Below are 18,435 nucleotides of genomic sequence, written 5' to 3'. Positions count from 1 at the left end.
CCCAAATGCATTACATACCACTAGCTAGGCATCAGAAACTACACGAATACCTTGCTTCCCGTTTGTCGTTGGACATGCCTCCTTCACTTTTCCAGGTGGTTGGTCTAGATGGATTGGGCCCTGCTTCTCGAGGATGTCTAGGGTGAGTGATATCAGGCCTGTCATGAATGATCACAGTTCTCCTTTCATCTCGTTCCCCTCGTACTTCTCGCCTGTCTGTTTCTCTAAGTTCATTTCTTGGTGGTGGAGGCTCGTTTCTTCTGGAATCACTGAAATTTTTGGGATATCTTTCAAAACCAGGATCTTCTCTTCGTGCAGTAGGACGTGTTTTTTTCCCTTCACTTTGACCAACAAAGCGTTCTCGCCTATTGATTATCCAAAAAAAGAACACAGGTCCTGAAAAGTACTCACTTGGCCTTATTCATCTAACTTTATTTGTGTAATCTACAATTACAGCTTCTGTAAAAAATTAACTTAAGGCAAAGCCACCAAAAAACCCACAATTATTGATTATAATGACCCATATTCTTTTAAATTGAGATAACGGTCTGGCATGAAGGTTGGTTTTTTAGCATTAAGTCACTACCAACCTGAAGGATATTTTACTGCTCTTAACAACTGAGGCACATCCAAAGCTAACAGTACTATTGCCATTTAGTTTTAAAGGTTAAGAAGATAAAGCCAACTCACTTAACCTTGGTGGCCTATTAAACTTATCTTGAATAGTGAATCATATTCCCATTAACAAAAACAAAAACCAAACACATGATTTGTTCTGAAGACTCAATTCTGACCTGTACTTTTTAATTAAGATTTCAATAGAGAACCAAAGCTATCACTAGCGAGGCTCACATACTACATACAATTTTCAACGTGTCTATTTACCTTTCAAAAGATGAAGACTGTACTGTTGAACTCTCAGGAAATCTGCCCCTCTCCCTGTGATCAAAGTCATTAAATCTGTTCTGCTGGCGAGAGTAGTCAGATCCATGGCCGAATCGTGCATCTGTATCTAGAGACAACTTTTTATTCTCGCTCCAGTAAGGATCATCTCGCCTTAAAGAGAAACATTTGCTCATTTATATAAATTAGTATTATAATAAACAACAGCTGCTTGGAGCCATACATACCACATGATAGAAACTGTGGATACAGAGGGCTAATAAACTCAAGACATAAAACATTCTGTTACGAGACCAAGCTAGCAACAAATTATTAAATTATGTAAAGTCATATAGTGTTAGAAGAATTTCACAGGAGAGAAAATAGTTAAAAATTTGTCTGTTTTAAAATTATTAGACTGAAAAGACAAATAAAATACCTGATACCATTTTATAGTAAAATTCTAACTAACAGTATACAACCTTTACAGTTACACTCAACTTTGGAAAGGGAAAAGGTAAATCCCAAACACAATTCATTCATTCCACCTATTACTCAACACAATCAATTAAATCTCACAGAATTTATATTAAGAAAATTAAATGACTATATATTTTTGAAATCTATTGTGAAGCATAAATGCAAGCACACAACAGAGTCTATATTTACATCTTCCTAACTTTGTGATTTCCATTTTTTGTACTATCTGCATTACCCTGTAAGAATTTTGAAAATGGGCCTGAGTTTGAGAACCATCACTGAAGCCTACTATATCCATGTATTTCCAGTCATAATGGAAAAACATTTGGCATTAGGAAGGAAAAAGAGAAAGAAGAGTAGATTTTTCCTACTTGACAATGCACTAGGTCCACTCCAGTACTGCAATCATTCCCAGCCCATGACCTCTTATTCCAGTGAGAGTTGCCTCTCTCTACTTGCTAGTTCTCTAGTTAGTTTCGGCTTGAAAGGAATAAGTGTAACTGTAAAAGAAGCAAGCAAGCAACTACCTATGATCTACATCGCGTGGGCGTTTCAAAGAATTCCTTTTTTCTTGTTCATAACGAAGCTGCTGCTGTTGCCGTCTCAGTTCCTCTCGTTCTCGAGCAATACGTTCCGCTTCCTTACGACGTTCCTTCAGACAACATAGAAGGAAGAACCAACCAATGCAAAATGAAAACATAAGGTAAGTATATATACAACCTGTCATTAAGAAACCATCACAGACAAGGAACAGGCAAAACACATACTTGGGACAAATACATAAAAAAAAAATTGACTTTAGGAATCAGTAATCTAGGCTATGGCTATTATTCTGCAACATTAAAAATAACAGAGACTGGGTGGTGAAAACTGGCAAGTAATTGGGAAGGTCAGATTTAGTTTAATCATTAGTTACAATAAAGGCATCTACAGGGAATTAGAAATACAAGTTCTTAATATGTATGGACACTAAGTGCCTTAAAACCTTGGATGCAATTCTGCAGAGAGAGGCATTATTTCCTTCCAGCCTTGGGGAAATCATTCCCACTGTAATATATAAGGAAATAGTTATTATTTTCTAAGATTGGGATGGTGACAGAGCCTGGATTACAACTACTCTGGACTCATAGTCCTATGCTCAGACTATTAGGCTGCCATGATATTGCAGAATTCAGGTTATTACCAATTGGCTAGAACAAAGTCACTTCTTAATGTATATTTAACTAGCACCAAATTCATTGTTATCTTTCAGGGACACTTAATAAATGCTCCTCAGCTGAACTCATTCTATGTAAGCTTTACGAAGGTAAAGCAAATTTTAGAGCAAAAATCACAGGGTTTGAAAAAGGTCAGTTATTTAAGATGAAAAGATTTTCTGACTGCACCTGTTCAATACGAATGCGTTCCCTTTCCAAGCGTTCGCGTTCCATTCTCTCTCTCTCTAGTTTTTGCCTTTCAATTTCTAGGCGCTCTCTCTCTCTCTGTAAGCGTTCCCGTTCTTCCCGTTCATGAATTATTCTAATGCGTTCTCGCTCTCGACGCTCTCTTTCTGCAATCTCTCTTCGTCTAACAAAAATCAGTATTTAGAAATACTTAAATTATGCTAGCACTGTGTGAAAGAGAATAGCTTTTGAATTTGAACTGTTTCTTGAGATTGGCAATTTTAAACTTTAACTCAATCTAAGTAGTTTTAATATAATTGGAAAGAGAACTCAAAACTTTAAACAGACTCCAACAACTGTCACTTATTTATTAGGACTGTCAACTGAGCCACTGAATTTTATAGAATAGTTGTCTCTTAGAAGATTCCTGTTTAAATAAAAATCCCACTATAATAGTAGCCCATTAATTGACATTTTAAAAAGGATATATTCTACACATATGAATTTCTTCTACATATATGAATTTATAAAAGTACAACTTCTATTATTTTTGATAGAAAAATTTCTAGTATCTAGTATTCTATCTCTTTAAACAAGGTATACCTTAACTGGATGACTTGGGGTCACACTCATCAACATGAACTGTAGCATGAACATGTAGATGCTATATATAATATAAGGATGGTCCTTAAGGCTTTTTTTGAGTGGTCACTGGCCCACAATAGATGTCTCTGGATAATAATGCATTTTTGAGTCAGGAAGTAGTCCAAATGTTTGCTAAACTGAATTAAGTTATTGTATTAGACTTTTAATTTCCTCACTCTAAGTACTCAGTGCACTTTGTCTATCAGTATGTCTTCCTCTAGCAACCTAATGGCTTTTGATGGGTCAATACTGCCCCCATGGAAATCTGAGGGGCATTTTTATTTATCACAGTGAGTATGGGGCTGTTACCAGCATTTACTGAGTAGAGACCAAGGATTCTTAAATATCTTATGATGCATAGGATAGTCCTGCACAACAAAAGAACTGTCCAACACTCCTAATATCTTTCAAATGACATAATGAACATTTATGTCATTAAAAAAAAAAACCGCCTTTAAAAAATCTAAGCCTAGAACTTAACTCATTTTTAATAAATGCTAGGTTGGTTTGTTTGCTTTCACATGGTTTTATATACACTATAATTTCCAGAAATGCAACTCCCTGTATATAAAGGGAAAGTTATACTTTGAGAACTTCACCAAGAGTTGTTTACCATTTCAGAAATCATGTCATAATGTCAATACCACTCCTGGTCTTTGACTCACCAATATGACACACCAGTATCAGTCTATATTTGTAGCTTTCACATTTTCATTGCGTCTAAGAGAGGGGTACGAACATGTGACTACTTCATTAGTCTTCTGGAGAGTCATGCCTAAACATTCACATCTGGAATATATGCTTCATTATAAATTACTTTCATTTTTCCTTTAGAGATAAGGCATTACATTTATTTTTTTGGAAATTACTTATATAGGTAGGTTTATTATATATCAATTTCATTTCAGAATAAACAGGGTACTGCAACTTTTTTTATATAAATGGGGTGTGGGTCTGATGGTTTTGAGAACTGTTGCTCTAGAAGCTTCCACTCTCATGCTCCTCTCAACCTGTCATCAAAAAGGAAGCTCGGCATATTTGTACTTCATCAAAAAAAAGGGAAATTGATTTCATTAATGCAAGGATTACTTCCTTTAAGTCAAGTGTGTAGCAATCGTAGTATTATTTAAGTTCCTAAAAGTATCTCTGGTAGTTCCTAATACTCTTGTGAATGAATAGATAAAATCTTGTAAGTACCTTTCAATCAAACAGGTTAATACTTCAAAATTTATATTATAAAAAACTTTCACAAGAATACTTTAAGTGGAATCCAAAAACTGACATACAAAAGCAAACTGGTACTCATGGTAACCAGCTGAGTTACTGCCAGAAAAACAGATATTTTGTTTTGTTCTGTTTCTTTTAATGAGAATTCTTGCTTTGGGATATAACTTGAACAAAATAAGGTTCATAAGACAAATCTTTCACTTGGACTCTAATCCAAAGTACAATAAATTTTTCCTAAAATGTCAACATACTATTTGAACTATAGCTTATCTTGAGACTATCATATTTCAAAAATCGATTTTTCCTTTAAAGTCATATCTTTTATGGCAGCAGCTTTGGAGAGGAAAGAGCATTGGACTTGGAGTCAGAAGACTTGGGTCTGAGTCCCGACTCTGCCACTCATTAGCAATGTGGCATTGGAAGAGTCATTTAGCCTCTCTGGGCCTCCATTTTTTTCAATTATATAATGGGCATAACTGACCTAACAGAACTGTTGAGATAGAGATAACAGATGGAAAAGTACTTTGTAAATTGTAAAATGCTATGCAATTTTAAACAATTAGGTTTTACTGTAATTCTTAAAAGTGGCAAAGAGCTTTCTGTGGGAATGCAATTTCCTATAGTGTAAATATGTACCTACAGTTAAAGACACTATAAAATAGACTTTTTCTACCTTCGAAGTTCCACCGCTTGTCGCAGTCTTTCAAAACGAACTAAATGTTCTCTCAGTCTTTGTTCCTTCATCTTTTCAAAAGGCAAGATGTCCTTCCTTCTGTAGTCTTTGTCCCTTTTTTTGTCTAGGCTAGCTCTCTCCTTTTCTTTGCTTCTTCCATGAATCTACAGAAAAAAAAAATTATAGTGGGACTAGATGTTAAAATAATTTGGGGTTTTATTTTTCAAGTTCAGTTGGTTACTTTAAATGAGTCATGACATTCCCTTTCTCTTAGTTTTTCTAGCATGGAAATATGCAAAAATGTTTCCAGAGATACTGAATTATCTTTTTTTGGAAACAGGTGAATTGTATAAAACCTCCCTCTCAGAGACTTACTTTCTCATATCTTCCTCTTCTTGATGGCCTACAATGATCTCCTTTCGTTTGGTCTAGTATTACCATATGTCCAGGACTCTTTGAACCTAAAAGAAAATTTGATAAATAAATGTCTTAAAAGTTTTCATTAAAAAAGAAAACAATGTAAAAATGCCAAATTCTTAGCCAAATATTCACAAACCAATACATGAAATATCCTACTTATTTTATAAGAATGTAAATGCAATGGTTTTAGAAAAAGCTTACTTTGCTACCATAAATATTTTCAGTTATCCTAAAAGATTCCAAAATTTAACTACACAGCTATAAATCAATGATCATTTTAAGTCAGCCCACATATAATAGTAAAGGGGCTTAGTAGGAATACCTTTGATGCCAAAAGTAAAAAAGAGAAAACAATTAGGCCAGTTAGACCTCCTTTTCTAAAACAGTAACACATAACAACAAAGTTTAAATATTTATTTGGTTTATAATCTCAAGTTTTTCCTTTGACTGTAAAACTTAAGTTGTAGAATGCATTAAAAAGGGATTGAGAAGAAAGGTACATAGCGTACTTATTCGCTTCTTTTCTTCACTTTTTTTAATCAATTCTGAAGTCTGGCCACTTGATCCATTATCATTCTTCTCATCTTTACCTTCTATTTTCTTAGTCTCCTTGCTTTCTTTTTTTTCCGATTTCTCGGACGACCTTTTTTCTTCTTTTTTGACAGAGGCCTGAGTCCTGACCATACCACCCCACACAAGAAAAAACAGAATGAGAACTACTTCATCAATGTACCAAAAAAAATCTATGTACTTATCAAAAAAAAATTCTTACTTGCTACTTCTATCACTCATATTTTTTTTGTCTCCAGAACTTCTTGAACTACTCTTTTCATCATTTTCTTTCTTCAATTCTTTCTTAGAAGGATCACCTTTAACCTGAAAGGTTTAAACAAAGAATCTTTGTTTTAAAGTTACATTTTTATGATTATAAAAAAATGTTAATGGTTGATAATTTGAAAAACAAAGAAGTAAAAAAATAAAACTGAATACATAAAAATAAAAAGCATAATTAATTCTACCCCTACCAGTACATCTTTAAATTGAGAATATCTAGCCCTCAAAGTAACCTACCTGTTATAAACAGTTAGGCAAGCTTACTTTTTCAACAGAAATCAGTTGTCCATGCAGCTCAGTGCGATGAAGATGTGCAATACATCTGGACACCTCTGTGCTTGAAGACATAGTTACTATGCCATAGCACTTGGCCCCAGGACTTCGAGCATTTGTAACTACCTTTGCACTCAAAACCTATAAAATAAGATTATACTTTACTAATTTTTACAATTTCACAACTACATATATTTCTAAACAGATGAAAACTTCAGAACTGAGACTATTCAAATTAAAAAGTATATTTAGGATATGCAAATTCAGGATAAAGGATAAATTTAGGATACATATTATTAAATGAAACATTCAAGGGAACAATTTAAAGTATCAAAAAACAATTTAACCTACTTCTAGTTTTTCTTTATATTTTTTCAAGTACACAGACAAAACACAATTAGTCACATCAATGAAGTGATAGTATACTTAATGAAATATAGATTTTTGTTTAACCGGATTAGGGCCAAATTTTCTCTTAAAGAAAAAAATGTCTAGAAAGTTTTCTAAGTAGGTGTTTGTTTACACTGTTCTATGAGTTTATACAAGCTTTCAAAAATAAAGAAATCAGCCATATATAAAAAAATGGCCTTAAAAATGCATCCTAAAAAAATACACTTTAAAAGACACTTTTCATCTATTTATATCTTTTAAAACATATTATCAATACAAAAGTGACAATTTCAGTTCTATAAAAGGATTAATTAAGAGCGATAAGGTAGGGATGGATAAGTGAAAAGTGAGAGAGAACAATCTAGTGCAGAACGAAGAACAGAGACATAATGCCAGAAAGAGGTAAACAAGATGTAGGAGGTTGTATGGTGGAGATGGCTGGAAACTATCAGTTTTTATCTCTAACTTGCCCTAACCATTTTATCAAATGCAATAATTATTACATAGTTTTAGCCCTAATAAATACTAATATTAAAATACTGTTTTTCTATCTCTAACAATAAATTATTAAAAATAAAACAAAAAGTGTATCACAGTTGATCCTGGGAATACAATTCTCAGTGTTCTGTATCTGACGCCTATAAGAACTTCCTTAATGCTCAGGCAACTCTCTAAATTAAATTAGGGAAAAAAAACTAAAATCAACAGAACAGATTTTGTAATATTCATTAATGGCTGTTTACCAATACTGGTCATTAATTTAATAAATATCTGAAAGCCTAACATGTACACACAAAGTATAGTAGATAAGGTACTTGTTATCAAAGAGCTTACACTATAGTAGGTTAATATATGATGTAGTTTCAAATATAAGGTAGAATGTAGTGAGTGCCCTAAGGGTTACGGATCAACTGCAATTTAATGCAACAACTATTAACTGAATACACAATTCATTACTGTTTTCCTCTTCCGTTAGTTCTCCCATTTACATCAGAGAAATTTTTCCTAATGAACCAAACCACAGTAAAGCCTTCCCTTTTGCTATCTTAGCACCCTGTACACTTCCTTCATAGCATATATCACGACTTCTGATTAAGTATATACATTTTTACCCATTTTACATTTTATCCAGCACTTTAATGGATTCTGTATGACAAGGACCACATCAGTTTGTTTTCCAATTCTATATCCCACTGTCTAATATTAGTCTACCTATATTTTCTAGATGACCAGATCAGCCTCCACAATTCTAGCTTCTAGAAAAATCATGATAAATATGAATAAAATTCAGTCCTTGACATAAATGGGCTCAAAATATGAACTTTTACACAAAGGTCCACAGAGCCCAGAGTGAGACTATATGTGAAACTCACCATTACCACAGAACTCAATAATTATGCCTATAAAGGTTCTAACAGAAACAGAAATTAGAAGATTCTATGTAATACTGTTTTGAATATAATCCCCTTTTCAAACAGACATACCAGAAAGATGGATAAAAAGGTGAAAAGAATGTACCTTTCCGTATTTGCCGAAGAGGTTCTTCAAATCAGCAGCTTTGGTATTAGAAGAAAGTCCACTAACCCAGATATTTTTCGTTGAGCTTCCACTGCTACCACTAGTACTACTTGTACTTCCTAGAACAGATGTAATATCAGATGTTTAAGTATCTCAACTGGATTTTTTTAACACAATTATCAGGACCATTTACTTTCAAAATTATTAATCTCTCTCATTTAATTTTGACAGTATGACCTTACTCTATCAAAACCCTATGAATTTACTATTATTAAAATCAAACACAAAATAAAACCTTTAAGGTGAAACTAAAAAAAAAAAATCCAACACAATAAAGGGTAATAATAACTATAGTGAGGAAACAAGTCTGAATATTGTATACGTCCTACTACATGAGTTTTGAGTGGGTAAAAAAAAATCAATTACATGTCTTAGTTTTGCTGTTCAAAGTTTAATAATTTATACTCTACCACTACACTGAATACAGGCAACCAGGAAGCAATCAGCTACGAATGTACAGACTGCTTAATTACCTTTATTTGTTGTGGGCTTTAGATCCTGAGAAATTAGAGTGTAAAAGGGAAAAGTCAAAGCAAGGGATAGTTTTCGAGAATTTAAATGTTTAATAACAAAGACTAACCAACCAGCTCATTTTCATTGTCTATTAGACAAAGTGTAAAAGAAAATGAGAAGTTATATGCAGCTGAATAACTCTAGATTTAATAAAAAATTACAAGAATAAGATCAGAGATCTTAAAATTCTTTAGAATAGTAATAGCTGAATCATTTCCACAGACAAATTATGGTTTCACAGAGATGTCATTTCTTAGAATACAGGCCTAGTCAGTCACCCTTCAGTGCTTTTCTTCAAATGTGCTATTATAAAGGGGACATTTTCATTCACGACTTTATTTGGAAAACAATTCTTACCCACTTTAAGAGAAACAGTATATAATCAATTAAAAGTAAAGAATTTTATAACTTCAAGTTATTATATATAGAAAAGGTAAATTTTTCAATATTTTTTAAAACTACATGCCACAAGTTTTAGTTGAGAAATTTCTGTCAATGTAGACTTATGAGAAGACAATGCACACGTGACTCAAGTATTTCAAGTATTAATGGTTGCTGCATTTCTATTAAGGAACACATTTATCAAAAAAAAATGTTTTATCTTACGAAATGTTAACCAGAAGTTTGTGTATCTTTTTTATGTTACCAGCAACATTTGGGCCTCAGTAATCCTCTAATTGCAGATAAAATTTTTAACAGAAGAAAGTTAACATTTAATCAAGACTATTACTAATGATTCATAGGATCATTTAAAATTTTATTATATCTTATCTATTAACCAAAACTGCAAGGGACGTGGGTACAACAATTAATTGTAAATTACTAAATCATTAAAATAGCCAACTATTAAAATATGCCAACAAAATACACTTAAATAAACCATAGAGGATATATAATATCCCTTTTTTAAGGCACTGAAGAAGCATTTTAGGACTTAGTATTAGCTGAATGGTGTTATTTCTCTTAAAATGCTTTTTTAGAAACCAAGAAATATTTCCCAAGTAGACAGCATATATATAAGATGAAACTATAGCACATGGCCATGAGATAATGAGAGATGTCCCAAGAACAGAAAGCAATCAATACTTCAAGCTTACAAGAATTTAAAATAAAACTATTTTTCTATTGAGACTCTTATCAGCCCAAAGTAAGTTAAATTAGGTAGTTAAATTCTGAAAGACTGAAACATACTGTATAGTGACAATGTTAATACTGGCTATGTTAACAGACGTGTACCCTGATTTAAAAAAGAAAGTAAAACCAAATGTCAGAGACTGATTTTCTTTTAAATATTACACTCCACGACTATATATAATTTATAGCACATTTCCTACTAGCCAGAACAGGGAAAAGGTTGTGGTGGTGTGTAGAGGTTACAAATTACTGCAATTAAAGACAAAATATTTCTGAAATGATGTAAGAAAATGAAATACCTATTATATTAATACTCAAGACAGTTCCTTAGAACATAATGTTAAAAACACATACCAAATTAACTAAAGAGTAATGCTTCAATCATACCAAGAGTTAGCTGTTATCTAATTCCAGAGTTTACAGAAAGGCCACCCAAAAATTTTAGTATGTCAATTTTAAGGACTATGTCAAAGAAAACCCCATGCAATTGTTCCTTTTCAATGAAAATATGCATTTTACCACTGAAATAAATAGGAAAAATTCCATTACCTTTGTCATCTTTGGATGATGTCTTGCTGTCTTTAGATTCCTTTGAAGAGCTAAAGAAGCAAATCACCAGAAGAAAATTGAAAAAAAAAAAAACGAAAAAACAAAAATCGAACAGCTTGATATTGACTATATTTCAAACGAGTGCTATTCATACAAATTAACAATTCCAAAGGCCTAGATTGTTATTTTGAACAAATGATTCCCTTAGGATTCTTGCACTCATTTTCCCCAAGATGCCTGAAGATCTAGATTTTCTGACAATTCTATTCAGTGGATATATGGCCATCTTCTCCAGATTTCAGGACTGGGACTTGACTTCATTTTGTGTTGTTAGGACTGATAGTTGTTCATTAACCATCATCACAAGGATTTTTAAAAATAAAACAAAAAAATTGTCAATTTGAAAAAAACAAAAAACAACAAAAAAAACAAATATATGCTGACAATTCGATAATGCAATCAGTAGAACACACTGCATATTATGAAGATCTTGAAATTTTTTTTAAAGTAACTTATGACGGTCAAAAATATTATAGGCAGGATCATAAGTACTAATAATTGTACACGGTCTTGAAGCCACCCCCTTAATGTAGAGTGATCTTATTGAATGCTGGAATTCAGTATCGTAAAGAACTGACATAGAAAAACAAACCTCTTTGCTTGACCAGAGGCCCCAGTAGACGAGGGCCCTTTCTTCAAAGTATCCTTTTCTTTGTCTCCAGATTCTGCTTTCTTAGAACTTTCTCTGGCTTCCTTCTCGACAGGATCACCCTTCACGCAGTCTTCCTTCTTACCATCTTTATGGTTCGCATTCATCTCATAATCCTTGCTTTCCTTCTCCGGGCTCTGTGCAATGGCGTCCTGCCCATCTTTTGGCTTACTTGCTTCAGAATCTGTAATTTTCACATTTTTACCTGTTTCTAGGAGGTCATCACCATCAAAATCCAGAGTGATGGCATCTTCAGCCTGGATTGTGACCGAGATGTTGTCATCCTCAGCTTCTTTCACAGTCGTATTAGCTTCCATCTCTTCATGAGCTGTGTGATCAGCCTCAGCTAGGTTCCCTTCTGAAGGAAGAGGTTTAGATACTTCTTGTGTACCATCACCAGAACCTGCTATATCTAAGAGGATTTAACAGGAATAAATATGGCAAAACAAGAAGTTTAAACAATTTCATATTCATAAGCTAGAATAGGACCTAGAAAATATAAAGCCAGTTATTAGCACTGATGGAAGGTTAGGGGAAAAAAAAAACACAAGGGTATTAACTAACATAAACAATCCTTTACCCAGGATCACTTATTCTTCATGGAAAAAAATGATCCCTACATACAGATACCAAACAACAAAGTGAGGAAACGGTTCCATTCTGGGGATAATAGCTCTTCATTTCTGGTTATATGTTAATGGCATATGGAAGACTTTATTTCCTCTATGAGATAGCGACGAATGTGAAGGTTTGTTATTCAATGTTCCAATCCTCTTGGGATTTAACCCTTGTGACCTTCAGAACTCCTATGGTGACATCTTGAAAGGTCACAGTCCTGAGGATATCAGTCAGTCTTCGAAGTATTTTAGGGGCCCATCTTTTTCGCTCTTCTTATTCAATTCTTGGGTAGTCCAGAATCATATGAAAAACTGCTACAGAAGGCTCCAAAGGTGGCCTGCTCCATTATGTTCAGGAAATTGGTTATTTCCAGTCTTCATCCTGTCCAGTCAGTCCTGCAATTATCATTTTCAAAGATGTCTTGCACTCCCCCAAAATAGAGAGGCTTCAGGCATGGGAGATTTTCAGTTAGCTTCACTTCATTATTGCTTCTAGGCTTTTTATTCTGTCTTGTTTAGAACCCTGTTCCATGTCCTTTCTAGTCCAAAGTAGGATCCTTTGACTTCTGTCCAAGATCTCTTCCATAATCTCGTGCTGACCACATGTATTGCTACTGAGGTCCCTGTAATTGTATTGGATGAGACAGCTCTCCTAAACTACTGAAACTGTCAGAAGACTGTATAAAAGTTTGAGCAGCAAGCAAAATGTCAGTCTCCTGGTGACCCACCATTTTTAGAGTTGCAAAATTAACTATCCATTTACAAGCTACAACTCTAGTTAAGTACATATGAGTTACTGAAGTGCCAGTCTGATGGATGCAATCAACTTACCGTATGCTAGTTTTATTTAACTTAAAATTGTGTTACTACAGTAACTGATATGTATCTTTAAGTTAGAACATATCTTAAGTGTTAAAAAAAATTAAAACCAATTGAAAAATAAAATCAAGATCTAACTTAATTCACTAAATTGATAAATTTAAAAATAAACTTATTTGGAAAATAAAATTTCAAATAAGGAATGCTTTATTTTCACATAATTTACTGTTTTTCTTAATGTCAGCAATTTTTAAACTCTACTTAACATCACACATACCTTTCTCATTTTCTTCTTCCTCACCATCCTGAAATTCAAAGAATAATCAAATGTAAAATGAATTCACTTAAACTGGATTTTAGTAATAGCACAAAAATCAGTCAACTTAAATTGGTATATAATTTAGTATAAATTAGGGATACCTATCATTAACAACTGTAGGAAATTCCAATCAAAACCAGAACCCATTTAGACAAATGAATATATGATTTTAGACAAGAAAACAGGCAGATCCTCCAAAGATTAGATCAACAATGAACTAGATTTATTTCCAGTATTCAAAGCTAGTTTATATAACCAAATTTTACTCACATCAAAGAGCTGCCAAGAAAAAGAATGACCTGATTATTTTATGTAACTCAGTTCACTCTTAAGGCATACTATACAAAATAGTATCAGAAAATATAACCTGAAGACAGACACTTTCATGAGCTTAAATGCATATAAATAGACAAAACAAACAAAAAACACATTCCTTTTTTAGATATCTCTGAAGGAGGATGACTATAAAAGTAGTTAGTTTCAAATTATGCATTCCTTCTTATCTGTTAAAAATGAATACATAGTTGTCACATAGACACTGGTGGCCAGCCACTTTAAAAATTGTATCTGTGCTACAGGTAAATCAAAACAACATACATTTTTTTAAAAAATGATTGATTTTAATTTTAAAATATGTGGTATCTTCACCTAATCTATAATTAAGCATGTGCTAGCTTGAAAAAAAGAATACCACATAGGAAAAAACCTATTTACATCAAGCAAATACTGCAAAAATACCTAAAGTAATCACACAAAGATAGAACCAACATTTTTCTAAATTAAAGATCATAATGAATAAGCAAAGTAATGTGCATTATAATCCCAATAATGAAAAAAAATTAAGAGATGTTGTAATTTATACCTTTTAAAATAAAACCTGATGAAGTAGGTCATTTTCAGTCAAGGTGGTGTGAGGTTACTACATACAAAGCCTTAGAATAGTGGTTCTCAGACTTTGAGTCTGTATCAGAATCTCTTGGAGGACTTGTTAAAACAAATTACTCAGTACCAACCCCAGAATTTCTGATTCAGGTCTGGAGTGGGGCCTGAGAATGTACATCTCTAACAAGTTTCCAGGTGATGCTGATGCCGCTGGTCCAGGGAGTACACTTTAGGAACCTCTCACATGCTTTAGAGTGACAGCCTGGCAGTGAAAGAAGACTTAAAGCAAAATTTAACTTTAAATCTTTAACTTTAAACAACACTTTAAATGGCATACTTATCTTACGACACAATTTTAGATTCATATAAAAGCACATATTCCTTAAAAATATTAGATATTTTACAATATGCTCAAAATTTTACATTTGGGTAACTACCATGATTCTAAGAAATCATTTTAAATTATTTTTTGACTTTAAGTTAATCTACAAGTGCCTCAATTAAGGAATGACCAATTGTTTTACACAACTAAAGTAATATGAAGGAAACTAAAATACTGAACCAACTAAGTCACAAGCTTAGAAAGTAAAATAGTCCAAAATACATTAATTATTGTAGCAATGTGAATCTTATTACTATATAAGTCCATTATATTGTGCTCTAATGATCTCTTGTTGTACTGTATTGCTGTATTCGAACAAACTATTGTACTGGAACTTGGTTTTAATCATTACATTTCTAATCTGTAGCATTAGAAAGGAAAGAAAAATTCTTTAACTGAGTGGAGAGGTAGGCAGTGGTAGCAAATGAAGGATGAGTTATGCTAGAATTATTGATAAATCTTTTTCTTACAAACTCTCTTTGAGTTTAGTAATTTATCTTGGAGAGATAAGTAAACTGGAATATCTTAACTTTTACTCGAAAATAGAACCAATGAATGAGAAATATAACTTATCTTTCCTTTATCTGCTTGTGATGCCAACACTACACTACTTCCAAGTTATTCTTTTAGAGATGCAATATTGATAGGTTCATGAAAAAGATGGCCAAATCATTTGCTATTCTAAAAAGTAATTTTAAAAATACTGTGATATAAAAACAAAATCCTTTCTGCTACAGTTCCTACCAATTAGCAATGTTCCTTCTAGCTACTAACATAATAAGGTTAGCCTTATTTTGGAGTTTTTAAATATTTACCTAATTATTCAACATGTCTTCTGAAGGGTTTCATAACTTCAGTTTCTCAAAACAGTAGTAACATTAGCCTTATTGCATATACTTAAATGCTCCTAGGAGAAGGCTCTAAGGAGCTTCTAGAGCATAAAATTAATTCAATGGGGGTGAAGAACAAAATTAACTAGGGTTAGTAGGAAAGATGAGCCATATATCAATGCATATTTGTTTTACTGTGCAGTACGTGTAGTAAATATAGCACTACTAAGGTTAAACCAAAAGTCAAAAATAAGCTTGACAATTCTTGCAATAAGGAAACAAATCCAGAAATACAAGACAACGGGAAAAATTTTCTGTCTAAATGATATATATGCACAGACATGATACGCACCTTATTTGAAAATATTTTCCTCCACTAAAAACATTTTTTTTAGAATAAAGAACATAGTAAATAAGTAACAACAATCTAAAGCATCATTTTATATTAACTATTTTTTGAGTTTATCTTGAAAAAATGTATTTTACATGTGAAAATGAAGCAAATGCTCTGTAAGGTAGGTACTCGTGTTATTATCTATCTACAACCTTTAGTCAAATGCCGTGTCATATACAAAGCTTCTCTATTTCTTTTTTATTTCATCCTAGAATCGGCAATGATTAGAGACAAAGGCAAGCCAAAGACTTATTTTCTAGTTAATGTAAGTGTTTACTATATACTCATTCTACTACCTTCCCCTAAATTAATCTTGTGACACATGTACATACATATATGTGCTAAGAAGACCTCTTCTGGAAGTCCTCCTTTCCTGACTTGTATGTAAACGTTGCATTCAGACTGGATGATTTAAAATAAACCTTCGAAACCACCCTAAACAACTAATCGCCTGCTATCTATCTGGCAATATGCTATAAAGATCATGGGAAATACAAAAATACCCGACACATAATAAGAACTCAATAAATAGCTGGTGAATGAATTTATTGAATAAATGTAGTACTGACACTGCTGTTTATAGGTAGAGAGACTGAACTAACTGCTCATTTTTACGTATTTTAAGAGCTTAACTGCAACAGTGTGTAAGTACAACTGGAATTCGCAAAACATTTACTAGTGTGGAGTTAGTGAAAAGAATACCACAGAGAGACCTAGGTATATATCTTGTCTTTACCAGCGAAAAAGTTTTACTCTGTCGTACTGTCATCTAAGTGAATTTTACCCATAAAATAGAACTAACATATGACCTAAATAGGACAATAGAATTGTCCAATAGAATTAAATAAGATAATGGGTGTAAAAAGTTCTCTGTAAATAGTAAAGCATTACATGAGAGAGATATTAGAGAAATCTTTATGGAGGAGACAGAGATAAATCTGGCTTTGAGAGGTAAGAGATATCATTTGACAAAAAAAAAGAAAGACCCTTCAAATTAGTGAAACGTTAGGGGCACAGGAATATATACAGTGCTATCAAATAAGATAGAAGAGATTGAGACTAGAGGAAATTTTTAAGAGAGCATTAGCAAATGTAAACATTTTTGAGAAAAACTTTCAGAAAATTCTCAAGTAACTGGTATCCTAAAACTATTAAAACAATAGTACAAATAACCACTAATTCCACATGTACTATGTGTCAGAATCTACGATTACTCCTTACATCAATCTAGCAAGGAGGAATTATGTTTATTTTATAGATACCAAAATTGACTGAGAATCTGCCCAAAGCCACAATACTGTTAGTAACTAATAAAAGCAGAATTTCAACCAAATTCTATCTTGAACGACAAACTGCCTAGAGGCTAATGACTAAAGGCTAAAGATTTAAGTTTTAAGTCAAAACCTAAAGATTGGCTTTAAATAAATACATCTCTATGTAAATATATTATTTGCTTATATTTTTAAAAGCAAACTAACAGTAATATAAATCATAAATTTTAAGTTTACTAACAAGGATAGGTGAAGGGACTTTTTGGAATATATCTTGTCTCACAGTTTTGACTTTAGAACCATGTAAATATTTTAAATACTTACAGACTAAATTTTCTAACTTATTTTGAAATAATTATAGACTCACAAGAAGTTATAGAACAAAATTTTTTAAAAGAAATAACTAAATATTGAGAATAAAATCAAATACGTCAACATAAGTATGTATTAGTTGGTGGATAGTATAACCGTTCTGAGCAGAGCTAGTCTAGAACCCAGTAATCTGTTCATTCCTAGAGAGGTACATCCTTAGAAGAGATAAAACTGGGGGGGGGGGGGTGGAATCTTAAATTATTTTTAGTAATCATGGTGGTGGTGTTGGTAGTATCATTTTAAGACTATTGTATGTGTGCTGAGATAAATGAAATAACTTAGAAGTATCCTTTGAACTCAAAATCTACTCTATCTTAAAAGTAAAAACAAACAAAAACCCCACACATTCTCTATCACTGTACCATTTACCAGTAAAAGGGAAAAAAATGGCTAATTTTAGGTCTAGAGAAGGAAATGAAACATCATTACATACCAGCAAGCAAGGAAGCAATCAAGACAAGTAGGATCATGTTGAAAGAATTCAAGGGCCAACTTGAGGAGGCTCTCATTAGTTACAGATGGGACAATTTGAGCATTAATAAGAATAACTACAATGCACTAAAATACATTAAATATATTCAAACCCATGAGTTCAAAATGAAACTAAGGGAGATAAAAAGAAAAAAAAAAAGCTTATCAGTCACTGTTGGAGATGCTAATGAACCAGCTCATTATTCTGAAAACTGGTAAATAAAAGGAAAACAATCAAACATATATCTTGGCTTTCTTTTGTAAACGGTACCACTGGGAAACTGAATAGATGAGAAGTTTCTCTTTCTAGGGACATCCCTACTAATAAATAAGGAAGAAATGATAGAATTAGAATATTACCACTTTGATCAATGGGGAATGTGTCATCA

The 18,435-nt window shown here is 32.7% G+C and overlaps 1 protein-coding gene across 3 annotated transcripts in view; it reads right to left on the bottom strand.

Annotated features, from left to right (window-relative positions):
- SLTM (SAFB like transcription modulator) overlaps positions 1-18,435 on the bottom strand; it is a 40,096-nt gene that overhangs the window by 5,107 nt on the left and 16,554 nt on the right. Inside the window, exons 6-18 of one of the 3 annotated variants that reach the window (XM_039865466.1) lie at positions 13,403-13,430; positions 11,633-12,101; positions 10,981-11,030; positions 8,725-8,843; positions 6,808-6,957; positions 6,482-6,585; positions 6,219-6,385; positions 5,665-5,750; positions 5,290-5,453; positions 2,748-2,928; positions 1,890-2,014; positions 886-1,056; positions 51-365 (exon numbers count right to left, since the gene is read on the bottom strand). In XM_039865466.1, coding sequence (XP_039721400.1) covers positions 51-365; positions 886-1,056; positions 1,890-2,014; positions 2,748-2,928; positions 5,290-5,453; positions 5,665-5,750; positions 6,219-6,385; positions 6,482-6,585; positions 6,808-6,957; positions 8,725-8,843; positions 10,981-11,030; positions 11,633-12,101; positions 13,403-13,430 — 2,129 coding nt within the window. The remainder of the gene's footprint in view (positions 1-50; positions 366-885; positions 1,057-1,889; positions 2,015-2,747; positions 2,929-5,289; positions 5,454-5,664; positions 5,751-6,218; positions 6,386-6,481; positions 6,586-6,807; positions 6,958-8,724; positions 8,844-10,980; positions 11,031-11,632; positions 12,102-13,402; positions 13,431-18,435) is intronic. The other 2 variants (XM_039865468.1, XM_039865467.1) reach the window with 2 other exon arrangements.

Source organism: Pteropus medius, unplaced genomic scaffold (genome assembly GCF_902729225.1).
Source record: "Pteropus medius unplaced genomic scaffold, Ma_sr-lr_union100, whole genome shotgun sequence".
NCBI lineage: Eukaryota > Metazoa > Chordata > Mammalia > Chiroptera > Pteropodidae > Pteropus > Pteropus medius.
The sequence above is the reverse complement of the archived record's forward strand: the minus strand, read 5'-3'. Positions and strand labels throughout refer to the sequence as shown.